Genomic DNA, 24,392 nt, shown 5'->3' on the forward strand with positions numbered 1-24,392 from the left:
TGAACATCTAGTCATAAAATCATGATTCTTTAAACATTGGATAGTTATGAAGGCTATTCAGATATATGAAAAATGCTTTTGATTCAGTGCTAAATGAAAACAGGTAGGGTACAATATTAAACACTTGGAATAAAACAACATTCAGAGATTCTGGAAACATATAAAAAATATAGCAAAAGTTAATTGAGAGTACTTTAGTGTTTTAGAAAGCGATGAGCTTTTATTTGCCTTAAAATGAAAACAGTAGAGGTTTTGGCAGCAGCAGACTTAGATTTAGATTCAGTCTTCAGCATGAGACCCTAGGTAAATTATCATTGATAAGATTCAAGAATAAAAACTGCCTGGCAAAGCCCCAGGAAAGAGAGATGTAAAATGTCCAGCACAGGGCCTGCACAAAAGTACTCAGTAAAAGATGGCTGCTATATTTCTCCTAAACTTTTTATGGTTACATTACTGATTATTAAGTGGTATTTTTAAAGACCATTATTTAGGTCCTTAGCAACGTTATTTAAAGAGCAACTAGCACTTTTCAAGCATTCACCATGTGCTTTTAAGCACTGTCATATAAATTGCTAACAATTTATAAAATATCATGGCCCTCATCAAACATCTTCCAGTAGAGAAGCTAGGTGCCTTAAAACTGTTGGAAAAGAGGATGGACAATAACCTAAACACACTTGAGCATGAGGAACTTGAACCAAAACATTTGGCACAAAACATTTACAACAGGAAAAGAGAAACCAAAGGTCTGACATGGCCAAGGTAGCTTCACTCCTAGTGCCCAAAATCTAATACCTCTGAGTTAAACTTAATATTTGTTTATAATGTAACTGACTACCATTCCAGTGTCCAGGGAAACATTCAGATAATTATCTCTTTCCCAATCACTCAGAACACTGGGAGGAGAGGAGTCTACTTATAGAGTTTACAACACATAGATTTTCAAACCAATGAAGTCTGTCCCCAAAATAGACATTTGAAACCTCGAACACAGGTAAAAATAGCTAGATAAGGCGGAATCCAGAGGAAATTCAACTTTGTTCCCCACTAGTAGCTATATAAAAGGAAAAGTGCTTGTGTTCTAGTTCAGCTAATGGACAACACTCACACTGTCATTATTTTTATAACTCTTATGTCGGGTATTTAGAATGCAGTGGTTTGAGCATTTCAAATAGTTTCTTTTTCCATGTTAGTGCCATGCACAATGTTACTTTAAGTGAAATAATACTTGGATTTTGAATTCCTTTCAATATTTAAAAAAAAAGAAAATTTAAAAAGGAGATCTGCATTTCTTTGCACTGCCCTAGCACAGAGCCCTCGAGGTCGGTTATCTTGACTTTGTTATTTACAAAACCTATCCTCTGCTAATTCACCTAAGGTTGTCTTGTGGATTTTCATAGTGAGTTCTAAAGCTACCGGCTCCAGGAGGGTTTAATCAGAGAAGTCCAGCATCAAAGGGTTTTCACTAGTGACTTTGTAAGATTTTCTCACCTCAATGAAATATCCTATTGCATTTTAGATGTAACAGACAATAAACACTATCATCCTGCCAGTGTCCCTCACTAATTGGGATTTTCTCTTTGACAGGCTGCTTTAAATCGTTTTGTCAGGATAAGTACACGTTTGTATTTTGAATTCATCCCTTCAAATGATTAAGCTGTTCTACAAATTTCTTTAAAAATAAAAGAAGAAATAGCATGAGGTCTTCCCCAGTCTTTCACCACCCCCAGACTTCCACAGTTACAGTGGGGTTCAGAGTGACAGCACCATATTCACACCAGAACCCCAGCTCAGCCACTTTCCCATTACTTCATGTAGGGTGAGTACTTCACTCTCTGTGCCTCATTTTTCTCATCTATAAGCTGGATGTGATCATCATTATTATTTCTTTGAGTAGTATAAAGATTAAAGAAGATACTGCATCAAAGAGTACTTACCATGGCATTTGCCACATAAGTTCCCAGTGTGATTACTTATAGTAAGTAAATAAATATATACTACGTATCTCCAAAACACAGCTCCTTTTTCCCCTCAAGAAACACTTTTCTCTAGTATATTTAGAATATTCTCATTGATACTAGCTAAGAAGTCTGTCATTTACAGAATATTTGACTTACAGAATTTGAATTTGATAAAATACCAATGCCACCAAAATTGTCTTGAATTTTATTTTTCCCTGGAAATTAAAAATATTCAGGAGGTTCAACAATAGGTCCATGTAAACCATCCTATTTGGGTTAGATGCCAGAAAAATAATCTTTTATATTCCTATGATATTGAAAAATAACTTACAAAACCCATGCTCAGTGGACACAGAGATTGCCACAAGACTGTCTTGTTAATATCTATATCCCCAAGGAGTCCTAGAGACTTGCAGAAGGTGCTATATTAGTCAATGCTTACTCATGTTCATGTATTTCTTAAAACAATTCTTTACCCGAAAAATCATGTCATTAAAAAGCTACTTAACCACATAGAGTTGTTTCCACATGGTTCCCCAGTCTCTTAATGTTGATGTCATTTCTGTGATAACAGAGTCTTCAGTGGGAATAACCATTTCAAATTGTCTGTGAAATTAAAAAAGAAAAAGTATATATGTAAATACCATAGTCAACAATTTTGTTTTAAATACTCTAAAAGATAACTGGGAAAGAAAGCTGCCTAGCTATTGTTGGTTCTACAGACAGTAACCAGGATCTGGTTGTAAGTTAATGTGAGGAATGCTACGTGGGTTGTGGTAGGGCAATACCAGAACGACCAGCCACTTCAAGCAGATTAAGTTTGAGCAGCGTGGTGAAGAAGGAACAGCATCAGAAGGGTTGCACTCCAGTACCAGTTCATGACTAGGCAGCAACTCATTTAACCTGAGGCCAAAAGCCTTCACCTGTAACACGAGGTCACTGGGCTACATAAACTCCAAGGGCTGTGACTATAGGACTCAAAGAGAGTAAAAGGAACACCATTCAATCACCAGGACATGATGGCTGTGGGCATCCAAACTAACTCTGTGTTATAAGTAACTAGACACTGAGATACTAATTGAATACTCCCTTGATCTCAGTAACACTTAATTTTTATTATTTGCAAACTAGGACCATGAGAAATGATTAGTATTCTAAGTAATGTTATCATACAGCATAGAACCTAAGGCTTATGACATCACCGATATTTGAATATTCGTTCCAAAATGTTCCTCTTTCTGATTAGAGTAACATAGTCTTCTCATTTCTTCTCTAAAAGTCAGAAACTATCCTTGGAAAATATTTATATCAATATCTACTAGGGTGTGTATGGTGGTCCTGAAGTTGAGACTATGCATGAGGACATGGGGGAAATAAAAGAGATGATTTTTTTTTTTTTTTTAGACGGAGTCTCGCTTTGTCGCCCAGGCTGGAGTGCAGTGGCGCCATCTCGGCTCACTGCAAGCTCCGCCTCCCGGGTTCACACCATTCTCCTGCCTTGGCCTCCCGAGTAGTTGGGACTACAGGCGCCTGCAACTACGCCCAGCTAATTTTTTGTATTTTTAGTAGAGACGGGGTTTCACCGTGTTAGCCAGGATGGTCTCAACATCCTGACCTTGTGATCTGCCTGCCTCTGCCTCCCAAAGTGCTGGGATTACCGGTGTAAGCCACCGTGCCCAGCTGAGAAGATTTAATTTGTTCTCTGTATCCTACCTTTGGCATATAATAATCTTCATCTCCAGTTTCTTTTTTCAAATTCTTTCTCTCTCTGTGTGTGTGTGTGTGTGTGTGTGTGTGTGTGTGTGTGTGTGTGCAGGTGAAACTGGTTAAGTGGCTATTACTACCACTGCTTCCCAAAGAATGCTACTGATATATTGATTGAGACTATTTTCTTTATTTCAGTATATTTTTCTCAAGAAAACGTCTAATACATAGAAAGTAATGACATATTAGACACAGAACCATGTTGTCTAATGATCAAGGGGAAATTACTTCTTAGCATGAGGCTAATAACTGTTCTGTGATTCCTTTTTCATGTTATGTCCAAAGTGTATATAATTGTCTTTTGTAAAATCTTCTTGTCAGACATATGGAAACTAAAATCTTGCCTTGATTCTTTTCCCAACAGAGTTTCATCTCCTCATTTCACAGTGCTGCTAAAATACTTGCCCTATGAATATTTTCCTTCTTTCTAGAGCTTAAACACAGCTGAAAATGTAAAACTGGGATTTTAAACTAGAAATAAAAGTAAACAGTAATATATAAACTGTGACAGATACAGAACCTTTTATTAAGTCTGCATATGACATTTTTAAATGGTAGTACATTTATTTTACTTTTGAAGCAGCTGTTGCAATTTAAATGATGAATATTTGGAGATGGAGATTATAAAATGATCCTATACAAGGTCAAGGAGGAAACACTGAATTTCCAGGAAAACTTGACATCCTACTTAACATTTAAAAAGTGACTTGACCTCAGTAGGAATTAAACAATACAGAAGTGGCCTCCCTGTCCGTAAACTATAATTTAATTGACCTCCATCAGTCCTACATTGATCTGAAGACACAAGAAAGAACATACACGCAATTCAGTCTGCGAGAAGTTGACTGGGGGTTGTCCAAGCAAAATTTAAATTTTTAAGCATAAAATTGCCATTTTAGGCAAGGCGACTGCTTTCTATTAATTATTCCAAAACCAAAATCAGTGTTCAAATAGTCTGTCGTAAGTAGTTACCACTGAAAGTATATTTTGTTCAGTTATTCTGGGATGGACTTTTCCATTATTTCATCCTAGTGGGCCGTAAATCCACTTAAAATAAGACAGGTAATACCAAAACCCCAAAGATGTTCCTCTCCGGGAAAGCAATCACCTGGCAATACATGCTCTCAAATGTTTTCAGGCCAAAGTTTTTCTCCCAGTAACAGCCCCAGACCTACAGTCTGAGTCAATTCCAATAATTCTTTTATAGAAACTAATGTTGGGCTTTTCTGCTCTTCTGCTGCACAATGTCCATCATACTTGGTGTCAGGTGGAGACCCCATAAGAAAGTCTTTAACTTACACGACCAAATTTTTAGGTACCTTTACCCACATTTAAACTTCCTGGGGCTCATGGAAGGGGATCAGATATACACCAGTTACTAACCAGGATTTAAAAAAAGGAGGTACTTATTTAAAAACCATACCCTACCCCAACTCACTTTGAGGGATAGACTTTGATTAAGTGGAGAGATGCTTGACATCATCTTTGCTAGCATAGCATTCTCTCTTTTCTCTTCCTTGGTCAGAGCATATAATACCCTTTGTACTGCAGAGTTGAGGGAGGTCAGGGTTGGGCTTGGGACAAGGGCAGCAAAGAGGACTGGTTGCACAGGCTTGCTCAAATGGACACTTTAAGGAACAGGGGTAGCCCATGGTGTTTCCACATTGCCAAGCCCAGATCACTGGCACAGAAGGACCAGAACAAAGAGTAAGCACATGGCTGGAGTGTATTCTGAAGTATCCTCTGGTTTACTGGAGAGGGGCTGAATGGTGTCACATGTAGCCCAGTAGGAAAGTTTTAAAAGGACCAACAACTTGGCTTGATGCTTCTGGTGGATTATAGCTGCACACTTTTGAAGGACACACATTTCTTAAAAGATCAGTAGTAGTAGTGGTAATTATTAGAATTAGAATTATGCTTTTAATCTATTATTCAATAATTACTATTACTGACTGCTACTATTAACATGCTTAAAGCAGCTCACATATATAAGACATGTAGAGTAATGGTCTCTGAGATTCTTTAAGTTTTACCCATATAGGGAACTCTCAAAGTATTTATACCATAGACTCTATTTATTTATTTATTTATTTATTTATTTATTTATTATACTTTAAGTTTTAGGGTACATGTGCACAATGTGCAGGTTTGTTACATATGTATACATGTGCCATGTTGGTGTGCTGCACCCATTAACTCGTCATTTAACATCAGGTATATCTCCTAATGCAATCCCTCCCCCCATCTCCCACCCCACAACAGGACCTGGAGTGTGATGTTCCCCCTCCTGTGTCCACGTGTTCTCATTGTTCAATTCCCACCTATGAGTGAGAACATGCGGTGTTTGGTTTTTTGTCCTTGCGATAGTTTGCTGAGAATGATGGTTTCCAGCTTCATCTATGTCCCTACAAAGGACACGAACTCATCATTTTTTATGGCTGCATAGTATTCCGATACCACAGACTCTTAGCCACTTGGAGAGGCTGTTTCACTGAACTGAAATTTAATACCGTATCTTCATTGAGGGAGAAATTATTTGAATAGCCTCTTTGGAACTTTTATCATAAGACTCAAGTTGGAAAATGCCATGACTATGCTTTAAGAATTCAAATAATAAATTGCTATTTATCACTATTTGAGAAAAAATATAATTTCTATGGCTGAATCTGTATTCTGCTGTTGTAAGATGAAAATTATGCCATGATCATGTGAATAGTCCTTGTGACACTGACACCAAATGTTTGTGTCTAAATCCATGGCCCCTTATAATGAATGATCTGCTCATGCTATTTACACAAGCAAGTTCTTCTGTTTTATCCTGCTACATCTTATGAGAATTATGTTAAAGTGACCACCACTTCGAATCCTTTCAGAAATAGACTAGAAAATTTTTTAATGTATTAGAAATACTAGGTGATCAATGAGCTCAATCAAACAAAGTATCATATAAATGATGTTCTCCAAAATAGAATAATGGCTTTGTGAAGTGGTCACACAAGAATATGTTATTATGCCCATTTAGAGAAAGACACACTACGCATCTTAGAATCAGTGGTGAACCTAGGAAATTCCTGGGGTTTGAGATAATATGACAGCATTTAATGGGTCTGACTGACATGCTTCCCTAAGTACCAAGAAACCAAAAGGAACCAACTCCTTCTGCTCAAGCGTAGGCTGATTCCCTGATTTGTGGACACTGAGAGACCTCCAGTCTCTCAGATCCTGTTGTCCAGCATGCACAGATGGGGTTCTTTAATTTTCTCCACCAATGGTCTTAATGCAATATATCTTTAACAAAGAACACAGACAATGGTATGATCGTCTACAGTTCATTTTTCAAGACAATTACTATGCCTTTCAAATTCCAAAAGAAGCAAAGGTTCTGTGAAAATCCTCCAACTACTAATAAAACTCATTTCTTACCCTTTGTTCTTTACACAGGCATTTTTCAAGTGAACGTAGCTGGAAGGAAATATACCCTGGAAAAGAAAACATGAAGGTTACGATGCCAGCTGTTAAGTCAGGGTTGGTTTCACAAGTCATTTATATAAAACACAGCCATACAACCACGACAACATCAGGAATAGGGAAAAGCAACATCTCTACCACATTCTCTTGGATGAAATCTACTGTGGCTTAAGATCCATCCTTTCATTTTCTACCATTAACTACTTCACAAATTTACAGACATTCTAAACAAATATGATCAAAAAAATTAAATCTTGCTCAGAAAATATATTGTTTATTAAACAGAAAATAAGAAAATTTCAGGAATTCTACATAAAAATCGTGTTATACTGAATAAGAGTTTTTAAAATATGTATTGCATAGTTTTGAAAGGTTCTTTGTTTTGATGGTAGTTCTTTTTTTCTCCCCAAAACATTCATATTTCTCTTGAAAATATACATACAAAAAATATCACTGCAAATTTAGAGATAATATGTGTATTCTGTGTTATGGAAGATTTTTGATGACAACGCAGCAGCAGTTAATCACCATACTGCCATTCTGATGGAACAGAAATCAAACAAAAGAAGCCATGTTAGCTTGAAGCTTTTTATTGTAGGGAAATGATAGGGGAAGGAAATTGATTCTTTGTTCTAAATGGGAAATTGAAAGAAACAAGAACAAAAAAATGAGCATCAATTTGATTGTTCATTAAATGGCAATTATCGTCTGAAGAATTTCTAATGTATAATTAAATGACAAACTCAATTAAATATTTAAGAAAATAAATGTCATTTGAATATATATATCACCATTGTGGATCCAAGTATAAAATAAAATTTAATAGGCAAATTCTTTCCATTCAATAGTAGTAAATCTACATATATATGTAGATTTTTAAAACTCACTTGTTTTCTTCAATATGGTAGGATCAACAAATAGAGTAATTCTAACTAATCAGGTAAAGTCAGACTTGAGGTTTATTACAAGTGACAGAAATAACAGAGAAATCATACTAAGTTTCCTTCTCAAACATGGTCTAAATGAATTCATTAAATACTGAAGCTATATTTGCATGTGCCTCATAGATAGATAAAAACAATGTTAAATGAGGACTAAAGTATTTAAAAAATTAAATTTGTATACTCTTTTGTCCCTTAACGGTTCCCCTTTAGGATGACCTAAAATACATGAAGTAATTAAACACAGTTGAATGATCCAGAAAATGGCATATTTAAGGAAAAAGGCAAAAGTGTATTTTGAGAATGAAAATACAGATTTCTTATCTACAATCCCAAAGCTAGAATTAAACCAAAAAAAAATATGACATATATGAAAATATTAGAGAAAGTAGGAAATATAGGTGAAGACTGAGGAGATTAGAGTAAGATAGAAAAACACAGATATTAGTAAGGATTAGTGTCAAAATCGCAAACTATACAAATAAAACAAAAATGACATTACTTCTTGCTATAATTCCTGAGGATTTATAGAAATGTATCAAGGATAATGAATCTTAATTTCTGCCTGAAATGGTAAGAAAGATGGGTTTTTTAATAATATTGTTTTCCTGGCTTCAGCCCCCCAAACCCAAAGGGACTCTTAACATGCTGCTAAGTATACTTGTTTCTGCATACCAATATTTTACAAATGATACCGTGGAAAACATAAAGATTAAATACTGCTATTTAATATTTCTTTTGGCATATATATTTCCCCTGCCTGAATTTTAATTTAGCTCTCTGAGAAACTACCACTTCAAAAAGATTTTGTTTATATATAATGAGCTTATTAAGGTCTTCTCAGTACAATTTTCAAGAGCTAAATAGGATTATCATTTGAGTAGCATCTCTTAACTATAATCCAAGTTCAAAGGAATTTCCAAAATTATAAAAATCTGCATTATCATTTGACATTTCAACTGAGTCCCAACTGTAATTTCAATTGTATAAAAAAATTTTAAATAACTATCTTTCTTAATAAATTTCATAATTATAGTTAGAAATAACAATTTTTACCTTGATATTTGGGGTTTTTAAGGCAAATCCTCTGTACCAGCCTGTGGAAAAATAATCATGGTCATATTTTGATAAACCATTGTAATATTTTAAAGATAATAAATCAATCTGTTCTTTGTCGATGGAATTTTACCACACATGTAAAGATTCTGTGGATAAATATGGTAAGTATTGGCCTTAGGCTACAAAATAGCTCGAGTGACCAAACATAAGAATTCTATTAATAGAACCATTTTTTAAAAACTGTATCAAAAATTTTTATAAACAACAGAAACATCCATAATGTGAATAAAGGCTTTAAAATCAGAGCATTGGGCTTCAATTCTGGCTTTGCTTCTTATTGTCTGTTTAATCTTGGCCAAGTTACTTGAACTCTGTGAGTACCACTTCTTCCCATTTTATGAAAGGCCACATTATGTCACAGGGAAAGTCAAGAATCTGCACAAGATTTCATACACTTCCAAATTCTACTTGCCTGACTAGAAACGCCAGACTCTGCCACCAAATAATAGTACCTGGCCAACAGTCATGATGTGAATTGCACATCCTTAAGCCTACGGTCTTGGGTTAAGATCAGTCTCATATCATACAAAGAGTAAAGCCATCATTCACTGCCAGAATTAACTGGCACATTTTCATCAGCACAATGGCTGACCAAGAGCTCAGCATAAATTTTATTCTGTAGAATGACTATTATAGTAGGCCCTTCTTATCTGCGGTTTCACTTTCCACGGTTTCAATTACTCATGGTCAACCTGGGTGCAAAAATATTACATGGAAAATTCCAAAAATAATTCATAAGGTTTAAACTGCATGCCATTCTAAGTAGCATGATGAAATCCCGTGCCTGCCCGCTCAGTTCCGCCCAGGACATGAATCATCCTTTTGTTCAGCATATCCACACTGTCAGTGCTACCCACCCATTAGTTATTTACTAGCCCTCTCGGTTACCAGACTGAGGATCACAGTTTTAAAGTCGTTGTGTTCAAGTCACCTTTATTTTACTTAATCACGGCTCCAAGGCACAAGAGTAGTGATGCCGGCAACTGGGAAGTGCCAAAGAGAAGCCATAAAGTGCTTTAAGTGAAAAGGTGAAAGTTCTTGAATTTAATAAGGAAAGAAAAAAAATCATATGCTGAGGTTGCTAAAATCTAGGTAAAAATGAATCTTCTATTCATGAAACTGTGAACAGAATATTGTTATAATTATTCTATTTCATCATTAGCTATTGTCAACTGTGGCTAGTTTATAAATTAAACTATCACATGTAAAGGAAAAAACGTAGGGCGTATAAGGTTCAGTACCATCCAAGATTGCAGGTATCCTGGGGGTCTTAGGTCGCATCCCTTGCCAATAAGCGGGCTCAAGGACTGCTGGATTTAAGCTCCCAGCAATTCTGAATCAATTTTGCAGCACTATCCTCACATGTCTTTTTATAGTTGAAAACAAATCAGGATATATATTGTATTTTTTCAAGTGTAAAGACCATTTTGCTTATTGGCAAAAAAAATTATTATACTATGTAGTAAATATTATGCCTAATAGAATTTTTTCAATGATTAAATTTTAGTCAAAATTTTAATACAAAACAAATATTTGAGCTTTGTATTTAAACATTTTTCCTCCTCATAATACATTTTCTTAAAAGGATATATCGTAAAATATTATCCCTAACAGTTTTAAAATCAGTCTGAGGAGAGCAGAATGAACTGAAAATCAGAATCTCTATATCTCAGGGTTTATCAGCTGCCATAAAGACAGATCCAAGAAATACATCCATTTGTAAATAATTATTCTAACAAAAACCAAAACTTCTTGAGAATTGCAAAAATGTTATAGAGAGGTCTCTGTCCAATTATACTATACAGAAAAAGTTTTAGATTACAAAACACCTCCTATTAGATATGGAGCCCAGTTTCATACACCAATTCAAAATAAATTTTCTATTTATCTGTATACAAAGTAGTAACAGACAAAATATATCTGGCAATAACATAGGAAACCTTATTATATTTCTTAAGGTATCAATCACAGTGGACAGAATAAACATTCCAATATCACCACCATCTAATGCTAGGGTCTAACTAAATGTCGTAGTTCTGTTTGGGGGAATACAGTTTCATCTATAATAAATCTTGATATGATAAAATGTCATCATAATATAAATTCCTAGTAAGGAAAACCTTAAAAGAGGAAAAACAGGAGTATTTTGGGATATACTAACGGGGTTCTAAAATGTAGTCATTTTGTTAACAAGAAAAGCTGGGTGGCCGGGCACAGTGACTCACACCTCTAATCGCAGCACTTTGGGAGGCCAAGGTGGGTGGATCACCTGAGGTCAGGAGTTCGAGGACAGCCTGGCCAACATGGTGAAATCCCATCTCTACTAAAAATACAAAAAAATTAGCTGAGTGTGGTGGCATGTGCCTGTAATCCCAGCTACTCGGGAGGCTGAGGCAGGAGAATCACTTGAAACCAGGAGGCGGAGGTTGCAGTGAGCCAAGATGGTGCCACTGAACTCCAGCCTGGGTGACAGAGCAAGACTCCATCTCAAAAAAAGAAAGAAAAAGAAAAAAAGAAAAAAGAAAAGCCAGGTGCAGTGGCTTATGCCTGTAATCTGAGCACTCTGGAAGGTCAAGGTGGAAGGATCACTTGAGGCCAAGAGTTTGAGACCAGCATGGGCAACATGGTGAGACTCCATCTCTACAAAAAATAAAAAATAAAAAAATTAGCCAAGCATAATGGAGTATCCCGGTGGTCCTAGCTACTTGGGAGACTGAGGCAGGAGGATCCCTTGAGCCCAGGAGATCGAGGCTGCAGTGAGCCATGATCATGCCACTGCACTCCAACCTGGGTGACAAAGGAAGACCCTGTCTCAAAGAAAAACAAAAAAACAAAAAACAAAAAAAAGTAGTCATTTGATCAGAAATCTTTTTAAGGACTAGCGTTTAAGGATGTTTCATGGAACAGGAATGGAAACATTTGAGAACTATTAGGTATCTTAAATGAGTTACCTACTACATAAATTAATAATAATCATACAAGGTCAAACAATGTATTCTACTAATATTATTCAAGTGCACTGAATAATTTTATTCCAAGTTTGAGGGGAAGAAACTATAGGTCTGGAGCAGAGTTGGCCTGGGCAGGAGCCCTCCAGAGGCACCTGGCTACTCAACTCCAGGTAAGCCATGTCTGCTCTGGGGCTCTGCTTCTTCCTGTCCTGTGGGATCTACTAGATCCTGAGGATTCTGAGAAAAACCTTCTAGTTTGGCACTGAGTCAAGAACTCCCACAGATATGGTAGCTTCAACTGCTTTCTCTGTTTGCATCTAACGACTATAAGGAAATAATATTATAATCAGCTTAAAAATAGGAAATGATGCCTTTCCATTAGCCAAACACTGAAAATGCAGGAAACAATTTTGTCAAAAATGACTTGCGGTGACTATTGGAAAAGTTCCAGAGATTAATAGAGGTATGGACAGAATTTGTAGACTTTATGAACAGCCGTATGTTGAGGAGGTTGTTCATAAGGCTACTCACCATCACACTTCTCCAGGATCTGAACTGTATCTCCAATTTCCAATGACAGGCCATATGGAACGGTTCCTCGGAAACTGGCAATAACTGTAAAAAATGATAAAGAATATATGAAGACAGTCATGTCCATTACAGCCTATTATTACATGTTATTGACTAGGAAAAATGAATATAAATAGGAAGTATAATTTGATAGCTGGAACTCTTTGTCATATTTTAATTTTATATCCTTCTAAGAAAATCACTGTTCACATACTTTGCTAACTTCTTAGATTAAGTATTATAAATATGCATTTCATATATATGAAATTTATTAAGATAATACACAATATATCAATGCTATCACCCAATAATAGATATAAACAAAGGTATTGCCTGAGAGCTCCTTAAAGGACTGTGACCCTTTTGTTTCACTGCTTTCTTCACTCCCTCCTCCAAATGCCGGGCCCATGGTAGTTAATAAATATGTGTTCAATAATAAATGAGGAATATATTTCCTGCTTGTTATTAGGCTTGGTTTACCTTTCTGCAGAGCAGATTTCTTTTCCATAAACTGTAAGTTTCTCAAGAGAGAGGACTGCATCCATTTGCTTACCATTATGAGTCTAGAGCCTAGCATAGTATGTGGTGCATAAAAGCAGTCTTCTTGTGCAGTAATCAATGAAGACACTTTATTTAGTAATGACTGGGCCCTCCCACAGGTCTAAACACACAGCCACCACAATTCCCACTTGCACAATACCACTTGGAATGGGGAGGGGGATCACAATTAATTATAGATTAATGGTTTAGATTAATTGGTTTCTGAAACATTTTGCAGGGCACGACAGGCCTAGGATGGTGTATCCATACAGAGAAAGTACGCACAGATTAGTCCTTTTCTGGCAACTCCAGGAATTATAGAGGGAATAAAGCTCAGTGATTCTTCCCTGAATAGTAAGTAAAGCTTGAGTCAGAAAGGAGACAAATATGGAGAAATAAAGAAAATGCATTTCAACACACAAAAAGAGAGAAGACATCTCCTATGAAATACTATGCACACTGAAATCAACTAACAATTCACATCAAAACAAAATGATTCTTAAAAGGCCAAAATTTTAGGAGCGAAACATAATTTTGCTTTAGAGTGAGATTTAGATATAACTCCAATCCCCAAAATAAGTTATTGCTACTGTTGGGAATGTATATTTTAAAAACCTAAAGGAACACACGAATCTGTCAAAAATGAAAACATGCCAATAAGCAATGAGCTTTTAGAGAAGTCTCATGCCCTTTTATGATCTCAAAACAAAATTAACAGTAGAGGTCAAAACACAGGACAGAAAACACAAGCCAAAGTCCATGAGACAGAACAAAATAACTATATGGATAGAAACAAATTAAGAACATTTAGCCAAGCACTAATTTATGATATCATTTTCTAACTATAACCATGAATACCATTAGCCTCATAAGGACATGCAAGAAGCATTTTGCTGGCAAAACAATCAAGGGTCTATATATCTTGACAGATTATTTCATTTAACTTGCAGAGACCTCTTCTTACAAGGGATCAGCAACTGAACTGACAGTAGAGTGATTGCAATTTAAAAGACTTCAAGACAAACTTGTACTCAGAATTGCCTTTCCAAACTCTGCACTACTGATGTTTCTCTTAGAAGTCTTGGTGCATGGACTTCCCAACACAGTTTTGTACACAGCTCCTACCACTCAGGAACACCCTCGTACACCCAGGGCTGCCTCCCACACTTCTGGCTTTCCTCTCTTTTTCCTCATCACCTTCTTGAACACAGCAGTACTACTAATAGACTTCATTTCTTCACCTTCCTGAGCCCCTGCAATCCAGCCTTTGCTGTGTTTTGAAACTGCTTTACTAAGATCTCCAGTCCCCTCAACGTGGCCACATTCATATTGCCTTCCAGGAATCTTTCCTCTCTTGAATCTTCTACTGCTTCTGTCACACCCGCCAGCCGTCTCCACACCTTCTTTCTTAGCCCTCCTCTTAAATGTTGGTGTGATCCAAGTTTCATTCTCAAGACGATCAAGTGTAGGAAAGGAAAATAGCATCAAGCCTGGCATTTTGACACATGGATTTGAACCCCAATCTCATCACTTATTACCTGTGTGACCTGGGTCAGGATATCAACCTCTCAGAATCTCCACATCCTCACTGTAAATCATCACTGGGTGAGTGAACGAGGGTGTGGCTGGGTGTAAATAATCACTGGGTGAGTGAATGAGGGTATGGTTTAAGGCTGTGGCCATTACCTTTAAACGCTCTGATCTTCAATAGTCGGGTTCTTTTATTATTGAGAATACTATTTTAAGAGTGTGCTTAAAAATCTAAGAACCAAAAACTGCATTACATGGGAAAACTCATTCTTTCACAGGAGTTGTTTAAAACTGGGATGACAGCTTGTCTGAGCCATAACCATGTATTATCTCATTTCTTATCCAAACAGTGTATGTGGGTGAATTCTGATTTGACTATTTAGCTATGTAATATGTAATAAACATTAAAGGTAAGCAAAGAAGTTCCCTAATCTCACTGGCCTTCAGGTGGTTCCTCTATAAAACAAAGGAGCTAGACAAATGAACTGAAATTCCCCTGCCAGTCCCAAATTCTGAGTCTGCAAGAGGACTTTCAGCTCAGCAGTGTCACGGCGTAGTACTTACAAAGAACTCTGCCTCCAAACCAGCCTAGTCTGTGTAATCACTGCCTGTGATCAAGTGGACACTTGTCTCCACCTGCAACAGCCATCTGATAATGCAGAAGAGACAGCCTGCTCTCAGCATCTCATGAGGCCCTTATCAACTGCTCTCCGACTTTTCTAGGCTCACACCCAACCCAACTCTCCACACACTGCCCTATGCTCAGCCACACACAAATTCTCATCAAGCTTTTTCTTGCAGACCTCAGTGCTTTTACATCTATTATTCCCTTTTTAAGGGGTTGCCTTCTTCACTCCTGCACTGGGAAATGCAAAGCAGCTTTAATTTAAGGCTTTGCTCCAAGGTTAGGACATTAGAAGATTTCCTGATGCTACTCCTTCCTTTTTGTCATCCGTGGGTCCACGTGGAATACAATTACTCCCTCATCTGTGTTCTCAGGACACTCTGACACACCTCAAATATAGTAAGGCATCACATAATATTACAGTGCTTCGTCTATCTGTGTCTTTCTACTTGGGAAGAGAAACTATTTCTCATTCATCTTTCAAGAGCCAGCATGAGCATCTGAGTATAAGAATGGAGTACAAACACATGGAATGAATAAAGGCACTGAGAAATGGTGTCTAGGATTTAATGGATTCGGACAACCTCAGGGACTCTTCTTATAACTAAAAGTATCTATGGAATAAGTTTTAAACTACGGATCATATTGGAGAGGAATATTTTTCAGGATATAGTTCAAGGAATGACTTTGATCTTTATCTTCTAAAATGGCAAGTCACTCTCAATCATTGAGTTAGACAAGTAACTCCACCTTGCTGTGTACTAATGAATGGATGGATGGATACTATACTCAGGAAAAATGTTTAGGCTTCAGGTTATGAAAGAGAAAGGCAGTTCTAGGTAAAGAGCAAAGAATTTGAAAATATGGTTGGCTCATGTTTCTCAGTGGTAGCATATAATGTATCATAAACTAAGGAAAACCAGTTTAGCAAAGCAGATACCCATACACCATGTATGCATCAATGAAGCCTCAATATGCAATTTGTCAAATGCACTTAAAGCATCTGCTATTTTCAAATTCCATTTGGAAACAAATTTTCAACTAAATCCCTTTAAATTTCTCCAAGTGTTTCTGCATGAAACACATCTATAATTGAAAATGCAGTCACCAGTTATTATAAAGTAGCTATCTATTTATACAAAAGTTTATTCATCGTACACTTCCCAGGGGCATTTTCCCCCAAATAATGTCAAGGTTTACCAAAGATGCCTATACAGTGTTTTGATCCCTCAATTTCCTTTTCTTGTTTTTCTTATAAATTGAACAGTTTCGGCCGGGCGCAGTGGTTCAAGCCTGTAATCCCAGCACTTTGGGAGGCCGAGGCTGATGGATCACGAGGTCAGAAGATCGAGACCATCCTGGCTAACACAGTGAAACCCCATCTCTACTAAAAATACAAAAAAAAAAAAAAAAAATTAGCCGGGCGTGGTAGCGGGCCATTGTAGTCCCAGCTACTCAGAGAGGCTGAGGCAGGAGAATGGTGTGAACCCGGGAGGCGGAGCTTGCAGTGAGCCGAGATCGCGCCACTGCACTCCAGCCTGGGTGACAGAGCGAGACTCCGTCTCAAAAATAAATAAATAAATATAAGTAAATAAATAAATAAATAAATAGAACAGTTTCTTATAAATTGATCCTTAGTAGCTACAGGAAACAATCATAGAGAATGAACCTTTGGTAAAGCTGGGAATATAAATATTCGGTTCTATTATTTTAGTCACAGGGCCCTGAGAGCACAATTTTAAACTGCATATAAAACCTACTGCTGTGGTGATGTGTTCATCTCTGCCCATTTGCTACTGTGGAAAAATTTACTTGGATTAATAAACCCAGTTTATAGGTAAGTCCTTAAAAAATACCTGTCAGCTGAAAACACTAAATTCATAGCATAACCATTTTGAAAAAGATGTCCTAACCAACCGCCTGTTATTACTAACAGTATCATTCCTTTATATAATGATATCAGCTTAGTATCTATTGACAGTTTATTAAGAATTAAATAGCCATGAGAAACAGTCTCAAACACAACTCCTAATTTTCTATGAGGAAGATAAAAAGAAGGTAAATGATGCAGCGAAATGAGGACTCATTCCTTAGTTTCAATGATGCTATTTGCTCATGCCAAGAACCAATGCACATTTTAAAACTTTTAAACTGAATACAAAGAAACTCAATCACAAGAGTCCATGACTTTTAAAATTTTAAATCAAAACAAAGTATTAAGAATTATTGGCCAGGCACAGTGGTGTATGCCTGTAATCCCAGCACTTTGCAGGGCCGAGGCAGGCAGATCACTTGAGGTCAGGAGTTCGAAACCAGCCTTGCCAACATGGCGAAACCCCGTCTCTACTAAAAATACAAAAAGTAGCTGGGCGTGGTGGCGGGTGCCTGTAATCCCAGCTACTCGGGAGGCTGGGGCAGGAGAATCGCTTGAACCCGGGAGGCGGAGGTTGCAGTGAGCTGAGATCGTGCCACTGCACCCCAGCCTGGGCAAGAGAGTGAGGCTCCATCTCCAAAACAAACAAACAAAAAAGAATTATTATAAGTCAATCACATCGCTCTAAGCCACAGACAATAACATATTCTTCCTCATCATTGTCAAAATAATATTCAAAATGATTCTACTTGGCACAGGTCAATTCCAGCCCAGCGCATGCTGCCCTTGCCCTTTACAGGCTGACCATCTAAGATGAATGGAACATAATGCAGGAAAGAAATCATGAAAATGCTTTGTCTTTTGTGATACAAAGGAAGGAAAACTTCTCTCTTCAGGCCAGATTTTGGCTTCGTCTGTCTGCTAAAAGGATCTCCAACTCATGAACAGGTTGTGGTTTAAAAGGTCACTTATGAGCCAACTGCTTACAACACAGAACACACAAAGCTACTCTTCTCAGGTTCTGAGGCTAGCCCACAGAATCCTATTTCATGGCAAAAGGAAACTTGTTTTTCACAGCAAAAATAAGCTGACTGCACCAGAAATTAAATATAAAATTTTATATCAGTGCTTGTAAAATACTGGACACTGGTGCTGAAAACATAGCAGTGTCCATCAGAAGGCAGTGATGCAGCAGGCATTGGTGTTGTAGACATTCTAAAGGAATTCTTAGACCTCTGGAAGTATCCATTAAGTAGACCTCATGGAAGTATCCATTAAGGTTTATCAACTTTTATGAGGATTATTTGGGGGGCTCACAAATGGAAAAGAGATAAAGGGGTAGAATTTCTGAATAAGAAATTCTAGATAAGATTTGGAAGAAACAGAGAAAAAGGAAAGGGATTAAGGATAACTAAATCTTTTTTTTTTTTTTAATTTTTTTCATTTCTTTGAGACAGAGTCTCACCGTCGCCCAGGCTGGAGTGCAGTGGCATGATCTCAGCTCACTGAAACCTCCACTTCCCAGGCTCAAGCCATCCTCCCACCTCAGCCTCCTCAGTAGCTCGGACTGAAAGCGTTCACCACCACACCTGGCTAATGTTGGTATATTTTGTAGAGATGGGGTTTCGCCATATTGCTCAGGCTGGTCTCAAACTCCTGAGCTCAAGCAACTTGCCTGGCTTGGCCTCCCAAAGTGCTGGGATTACAGGTGTGAGCCACCATACCTGGCCAAGGAGAACTAAATTTTTCTCAGGTACTTTGGTTCATGAAATGGAGAACTATGATGGAAAAGGAAAAGGGGTCACCTCTTCTACATATGTACAAAACCCCACTGTAGGGAAAGATAAAATATGGTGGAAAAAAACAAATCAATAGTCTATTTCAAGGTACTTCCCTGTTTTCTAGCTGTCTGGGACAGGGCTGGAGGAAAGATAGAAGTCGTTTGGAGATTTCTTTTGGTAATGTCATTTTGAAAGTGTAGCATAGAACTGTTTTTCTTCTTTATTCCCTTCTGTTTTTTCCCTCCAAAAGATGAAGTTAGGAGCAAGCTGGTTATTCCCAACCGCAAGGAACTCCCAGGTGGCTATGTGTGTCACAGTAGGACTATGTGGAGATGAAGTGGTATCTCCTGGATACTGCTCTGTGTTCAAATGAACTCACTGGGAAGAATAAAGAAATGCTGTGTTCCATCTTCTGGTCCTCAGACCTGCCACATGTTTGGGATCTGTCTTCATCTGGTAATAGGTTGTGCCCACAGGCCTCACACACCTTGCAGGCTCACCTAAGAGGCACAAATATATGCACACTCAAAAGCAGGACTGCATTCTTATATGCCAGTCATCATGGTCAGCCTTTGAGACATGTCACACAACTCTCTTCTGGCCTATGTGACTTTGAAAAATCAGAAGCATATTGAATGAAAGGTACATAATTGTTTCTGATGTATTAAAAGGTACCACCTGAAAATATATTGCTGCCTTTGACTGTTAAGAGGATAGCTCTCCCAGGGATTGCAGAACGTCATCCTCCTTGAATCACAAGGCCAAGGCAAAGCATCCTGGTAGGTACTGTGATGCACCTCCCAGATCCTTCTTTGGAAATCAATGACTCTCCCTGTGGCTGGGAGTGCTGGGGTAGACAGTCCTCGAACCCTAGCACCCTTCTGGGATGGCTTCAGCTGAAGAGAGCTGCTTTGCTCAAGGCTGGGGCTACTTCCCAGGGTGGCTTACATCCAGTGAAGGCTGGGCCTTGGCACTACAACTTGGTATAACTCTGCAGGGCCATTCCCACTTAAGTGACTAAGGTTGTCACTAGGCCTGCATCACAGATCAACTTCTCCCTCTGGCAAGTTCTGCTTCCTTCCTCGCCACTGCATTGGGGTGAACCCCGAGAGGACTTCCTGCTAAATACCCTGCAAGCCAATCTCCATCTCAGGGTCTGCTTCCTGAGGGGCTCAGCCTCTTACAAGCTTTCAAGCACTCCCCATTCAGAATTTACTTCTGGCCCAATTTGTTTAAAGTCCTCTTTTTAAGGGAGAAGAAAAAATAACATGATTGCATTACTATTCTATCTTAAGGATTTTGCTAAGTTTTTCATGTGTTAGTTCTAACCTTCTATGACACAGACACTTCAATACTCATTTTAGAGACAGAAAAACAGAAAAAAAAAAGAGGCAAACAAGGAAGAGAATTAACAACATCAGGAGGGAATTTTTCCACATTCAGATCTGAAGACATTGTCACGGTGGCAATAAATGAACCCGTTTTATTCTCCAAAGGGTCATAAACAGGATCTTCACCTTGAATTTCATGTCACAAATGCTAAGGTCCTTTCCTAAGTGGCTACAAGAAGAACCGAAGGTCAAAAACAAACAAAAAAAAAAAAACAGAAAAAAACTTTAAGCTGATTATTGCATCCACCTATCCATACTTTTAAAAACAACGTAATGTGATTAAAAGGTTATGATTTTGGCAACTGCCAGTCAAAAGGAGCATCCTAGATGAGATGAGAGAAAGCCCAAACAATTATTTCAAAAGCATCCTAGCACTTAGGAAAGGGTAACAATGTGAATTAGATGGAGGCTTGGGATTTAGCTCCACCAATTATGAACCATGTGGTCCTTGGTCCTTTCATTTGCTAGCCCAGGATGACACCCCCTGCCTGGCCTACCTCACAGGATGTCACAAGGATCAAACAAATATATGAGAATTCGATGTGAAAGTAAATATGAAATAATAAAATTTTTTCATCATAATTGTTAACTGGAAATTTGGAAGCTAGATCTGAATCTGCCATAGATTCAAAAGCCAAAATAAGCCTTCCATTTGTAATAGTAAATAAAAAACCCTTTCTCTATTCTGTTACTACAGTTTCTTGGAAATCATTATTAAGTTAAACTTAGACAGACTCAGGCTTAAGAACCTCAAGAGGAAAAAAAGCTGATACTACTGCTTTTTCTGATAAGGCAGCAAAAAAAAAAAAAAAAAAAAAAATCTTTGGCAATGAGATTGATAAGGAAAGTAACGGGGTTAAGAGGGATTTTCCAAAAATGCTAAGGCAGAGTTAGGAAGGGAGGCAGATGCAACTTTTACCATTCATTCTGCACAACAGTATTATTTGTGCAAGGGACAACAGACAGCACCAGGCAGGAAAAAATTACAATACAGTCTTCATATCCCGGTGGAGAATGAAGTTACAGAAGGCAACTGCTTTTCCCACAATCCAAATGAAAAACTGTTTTAATAAAATATCATTTTCCAATCAATTGTATTTAATCCACCACCAATATTTGGAAAAAATAAATGAAAAAACCACCTTTTTCCAATGTGAGATGGTTAATATTCAAACAATATTATTTAAGATTAAGAACTAAGATTATTTAAGATACAAGATTAAGTTTGCTGACTTTTTGTTACTTTTAGTTTTTTTCTATAAGAGAAGAGAAAAGAAATGTTATATCCCTCTGTTCCTTTTTTTTCGACTTCTCTCTTTGAATACTAAATACTCAAAGTCACAAAACATATAACACAGTAAAATTGAAGTGGTACATCCAAATATCACTGCCATCTCCACCCTGCAACCAGAGGGACTCAGCAGGCCAGCCCAGTATCATGAGTCACGAAAAAAGGTTAGCAAATATCACAAAAGTGAATTGGGAGACAGAGACCCAGCCTCCACACACACCACTTTAAAGTGCCCAGCTTATTTTTGCAGCCTCTTCTATAACGTTCTCTCCAGAGAACGTATATTCGGTCCTGTATCAGCTCCAGTCACTCATCTTCCTCATACAACTAAGCATTTATTTTTCTGATTTTTTCTTCATAGGTATTCTTTTTTCCAATGTGGATTTTGACTCCCATTCCCAGTGCTGACTTCTTAAGAAGTCTGCTAGATTATTACCTACAAATTGCCTTACAGTCAGAAGAAGTCAAACTCTGAATTTCTACAATTACTCCCCCTTTTGCTCCGATGACTAAGCCAATTTCCAATTTTGAACAAATACTAATTTTTACTGGCTCTGGCCATTGCCACCTAGTCAAAAACTATTTCTCAAGGAGATAGGGGAGCCAGTGAACAGTTCAATGGAGAAATAGAGGAACAAAGTCCAAAGATCTTTCAAAATCTAGCTCCTGCATAGTTTTCCAATCTCACCCTTTACAACTCCCCACTCAATAGTCCCACTGAACCTCTCTTATCTATGCCTTTCCAATTGCTTTCCCCTCCACTTGACATCTGGGCCTCTTACTCCTGTCCCCTTAACAGGTCTTCTTCAAAACAACGCAAGCATCTTCCTCTGTCACGCACGTCCATGTGAAGAGACCACCAAACAGGCTTTGTATGAGCAATAAAGCTTTTGCAAGTCACAGGGGTTACGACTGCTGAGCTTCGGCTCAGAGGCCTGACATCCTCAAGGAAGGCTTAGTCTGTACCCTAACTCCACCACACCAATCCCCTTTAAGTCCCTCCATCCTCAAGGAAGGCTTAGCCTGTACCCTAAACCCACCACACCAATCCCATTTACGTCCCTCCAACACTGATTATACTCACTCACCACCTCTACTTTTGCGGCTCCTTTATGTTCCCAATACACAGCACAATGCATGACACCTAGTGGGTACTCAGCAAGTGTCAGTTGAATATATAATGGGATGAAATCACCAAGGTGTGCAGTTGACTTATTTATTAAATTAATATTTAATGGTTACTCTCCATGTGCCAATATTGTGCTAGGCCCTAGGACATAATGGTGAAGATAACACTTTGCACTGGTGTTGAGTTATTAAGTCATGAGAAAGAAGAAATTTCCTACGTTTTTTGTTTGCTACAAAACACAGTTCAGAGTGTGTAGATGGACAACTCTTCAGGTGCTTGGATTTTGTCACTTGGTCATTCAATTAGCACTTCTTTTATGCACATTTAATCCATTTTATTAGCTTTTATCAAATTTATCAATTTCTACCATCAATAGGAATTTTGTTACCTCAATAAGACTAAACACATCTTTAAGGAAGGGACTAGTATTCCAACCAGCAGAGCACCTAGAAACGAGGATCTCTTAATTGTTGGGCAAATACCACAAAAGTGAACTGGAAGAGAGGGACCCAGCCCCCACACACACCAACTTAAAGTGCTGATGTACTCTCCTACCAAAAAGCATTCTCAAAACCATGACTCACATGTGCTGAGGTCTACTTTCAGGCTAGTTCTCCTTCTCCACCTCACAGAGTTCTATGCCTCTGTGTTTTATATTGCCAGAGATTTTTAAATGTACACAGCAAACATACACTTATAGTTAGTTCTATTATTCTTATGTGGAGAAAATTAAGCCCACTGCCTTTTTTTTAACTTTTAATTTTGAATTAATTTCAGATTTATAAGAAAGTTACAAAAATAAGCCAGGCATGGTGGTGTGTGCCTGTGGTCCTGGCTATTCAAGAGGTTGAGGTGGAAGGATTGCTTGAACCCAGGTGTTCCAGGCTGCAGTGAGCTATACACCACTGCAGGGTGAGATCCTGTCTCAAAAGAAAGGAAGAAAGAGAAAAGGAAGAAAAGAAAGGAAGAAAGAAGAAGTGTCAGAGGTATTCAAACCAGAGTGACTCCATATTGAACAGAGGCTGGGAAAAATAAGGCTGAGACCTACTGGGTGGCATTCCCAGGAGGCTGGGCATTCTTAGTCATAGGATGAGTTAGGATGTTGGCAGGGCTAAAATATGGGTCATCAGGACATTGCTGATAAAATAGGATGTGGTAAAGAAGCCATCTGAAACCCACCAAAACCAAGATGGCAATGAAATTGACCTCTGGTGGTCCTCACTTCCTTATACACTAGTTATAATGCATTAGCATGCTAAAACACACTCCCATCAGCGCCAGGACAATTTACAAATGTTATGGCAACATCTGGAAGTTACCCTACATGGTCTAAAGGGGAGGAACTCTCAGTTCTGGGAATTGCCCATCCCTTTCCTTGGTAACTCCAAGAATAATCCATTCTTTGTTTAGCATATAATCAAGAAACAACCATAAAAATAGCCAACTAGCAGCCCTCAC

The 24,392-nt window shown here is 37.9% G+C and overlaps 1 protein-coding gene across 3 annotated transcripts in view; it reads right to left on the minus strand.

Annotated features, from left to right (window-relative positions):
* Nucleotides 1–24,392, minus strand: part of DOCK4 (dedicator of cytokinesis 4) — a 470,104-nt gene that overhangs the window by 257,050 nt on the left and 188,662 nt on the right. For all 3 annotated transcript variants that reach the window (XM_030826426.1, XM_030826424.1, XM_030826425.1), the window contains exons 2-5: nt 12,736–12,819; nt 9,191–9,231; nt 7,149–7,204; nt 2,471–2,567 (exon numbers count right to left, since the gene is read on the minus strand). In XM_030826426.1, the coding sequence (XP_030682286.1) occupies nt 2,471–2,567; nt 7,149–7,204; nt 9,191–9,231; nt 12,736–12,819 (278 nt within the window). The remainder of the gene's footprint in view (nt 1–2,470; nt 2,568–7,148; nt 7,205–9,190; nt 9,232–12,735; nt 12,820–24,392) is intronic.

Source organism: Nomascus leucogenys, chromosome 13, assembly GCF_006542625.1.
Source record: "Nomascus leucogenys isolate Asia chromosome 13, Asia_NLE_v1, whole genome shotgun sequence".
In the NCBI taxonomy this organism is placed as follows: domain Eukaryota; kingdom Metazoa; phylum Chordata; class Mammalia; order Primates; family Hylobatidae; genus Nomascus; species Nomascus leucogenys.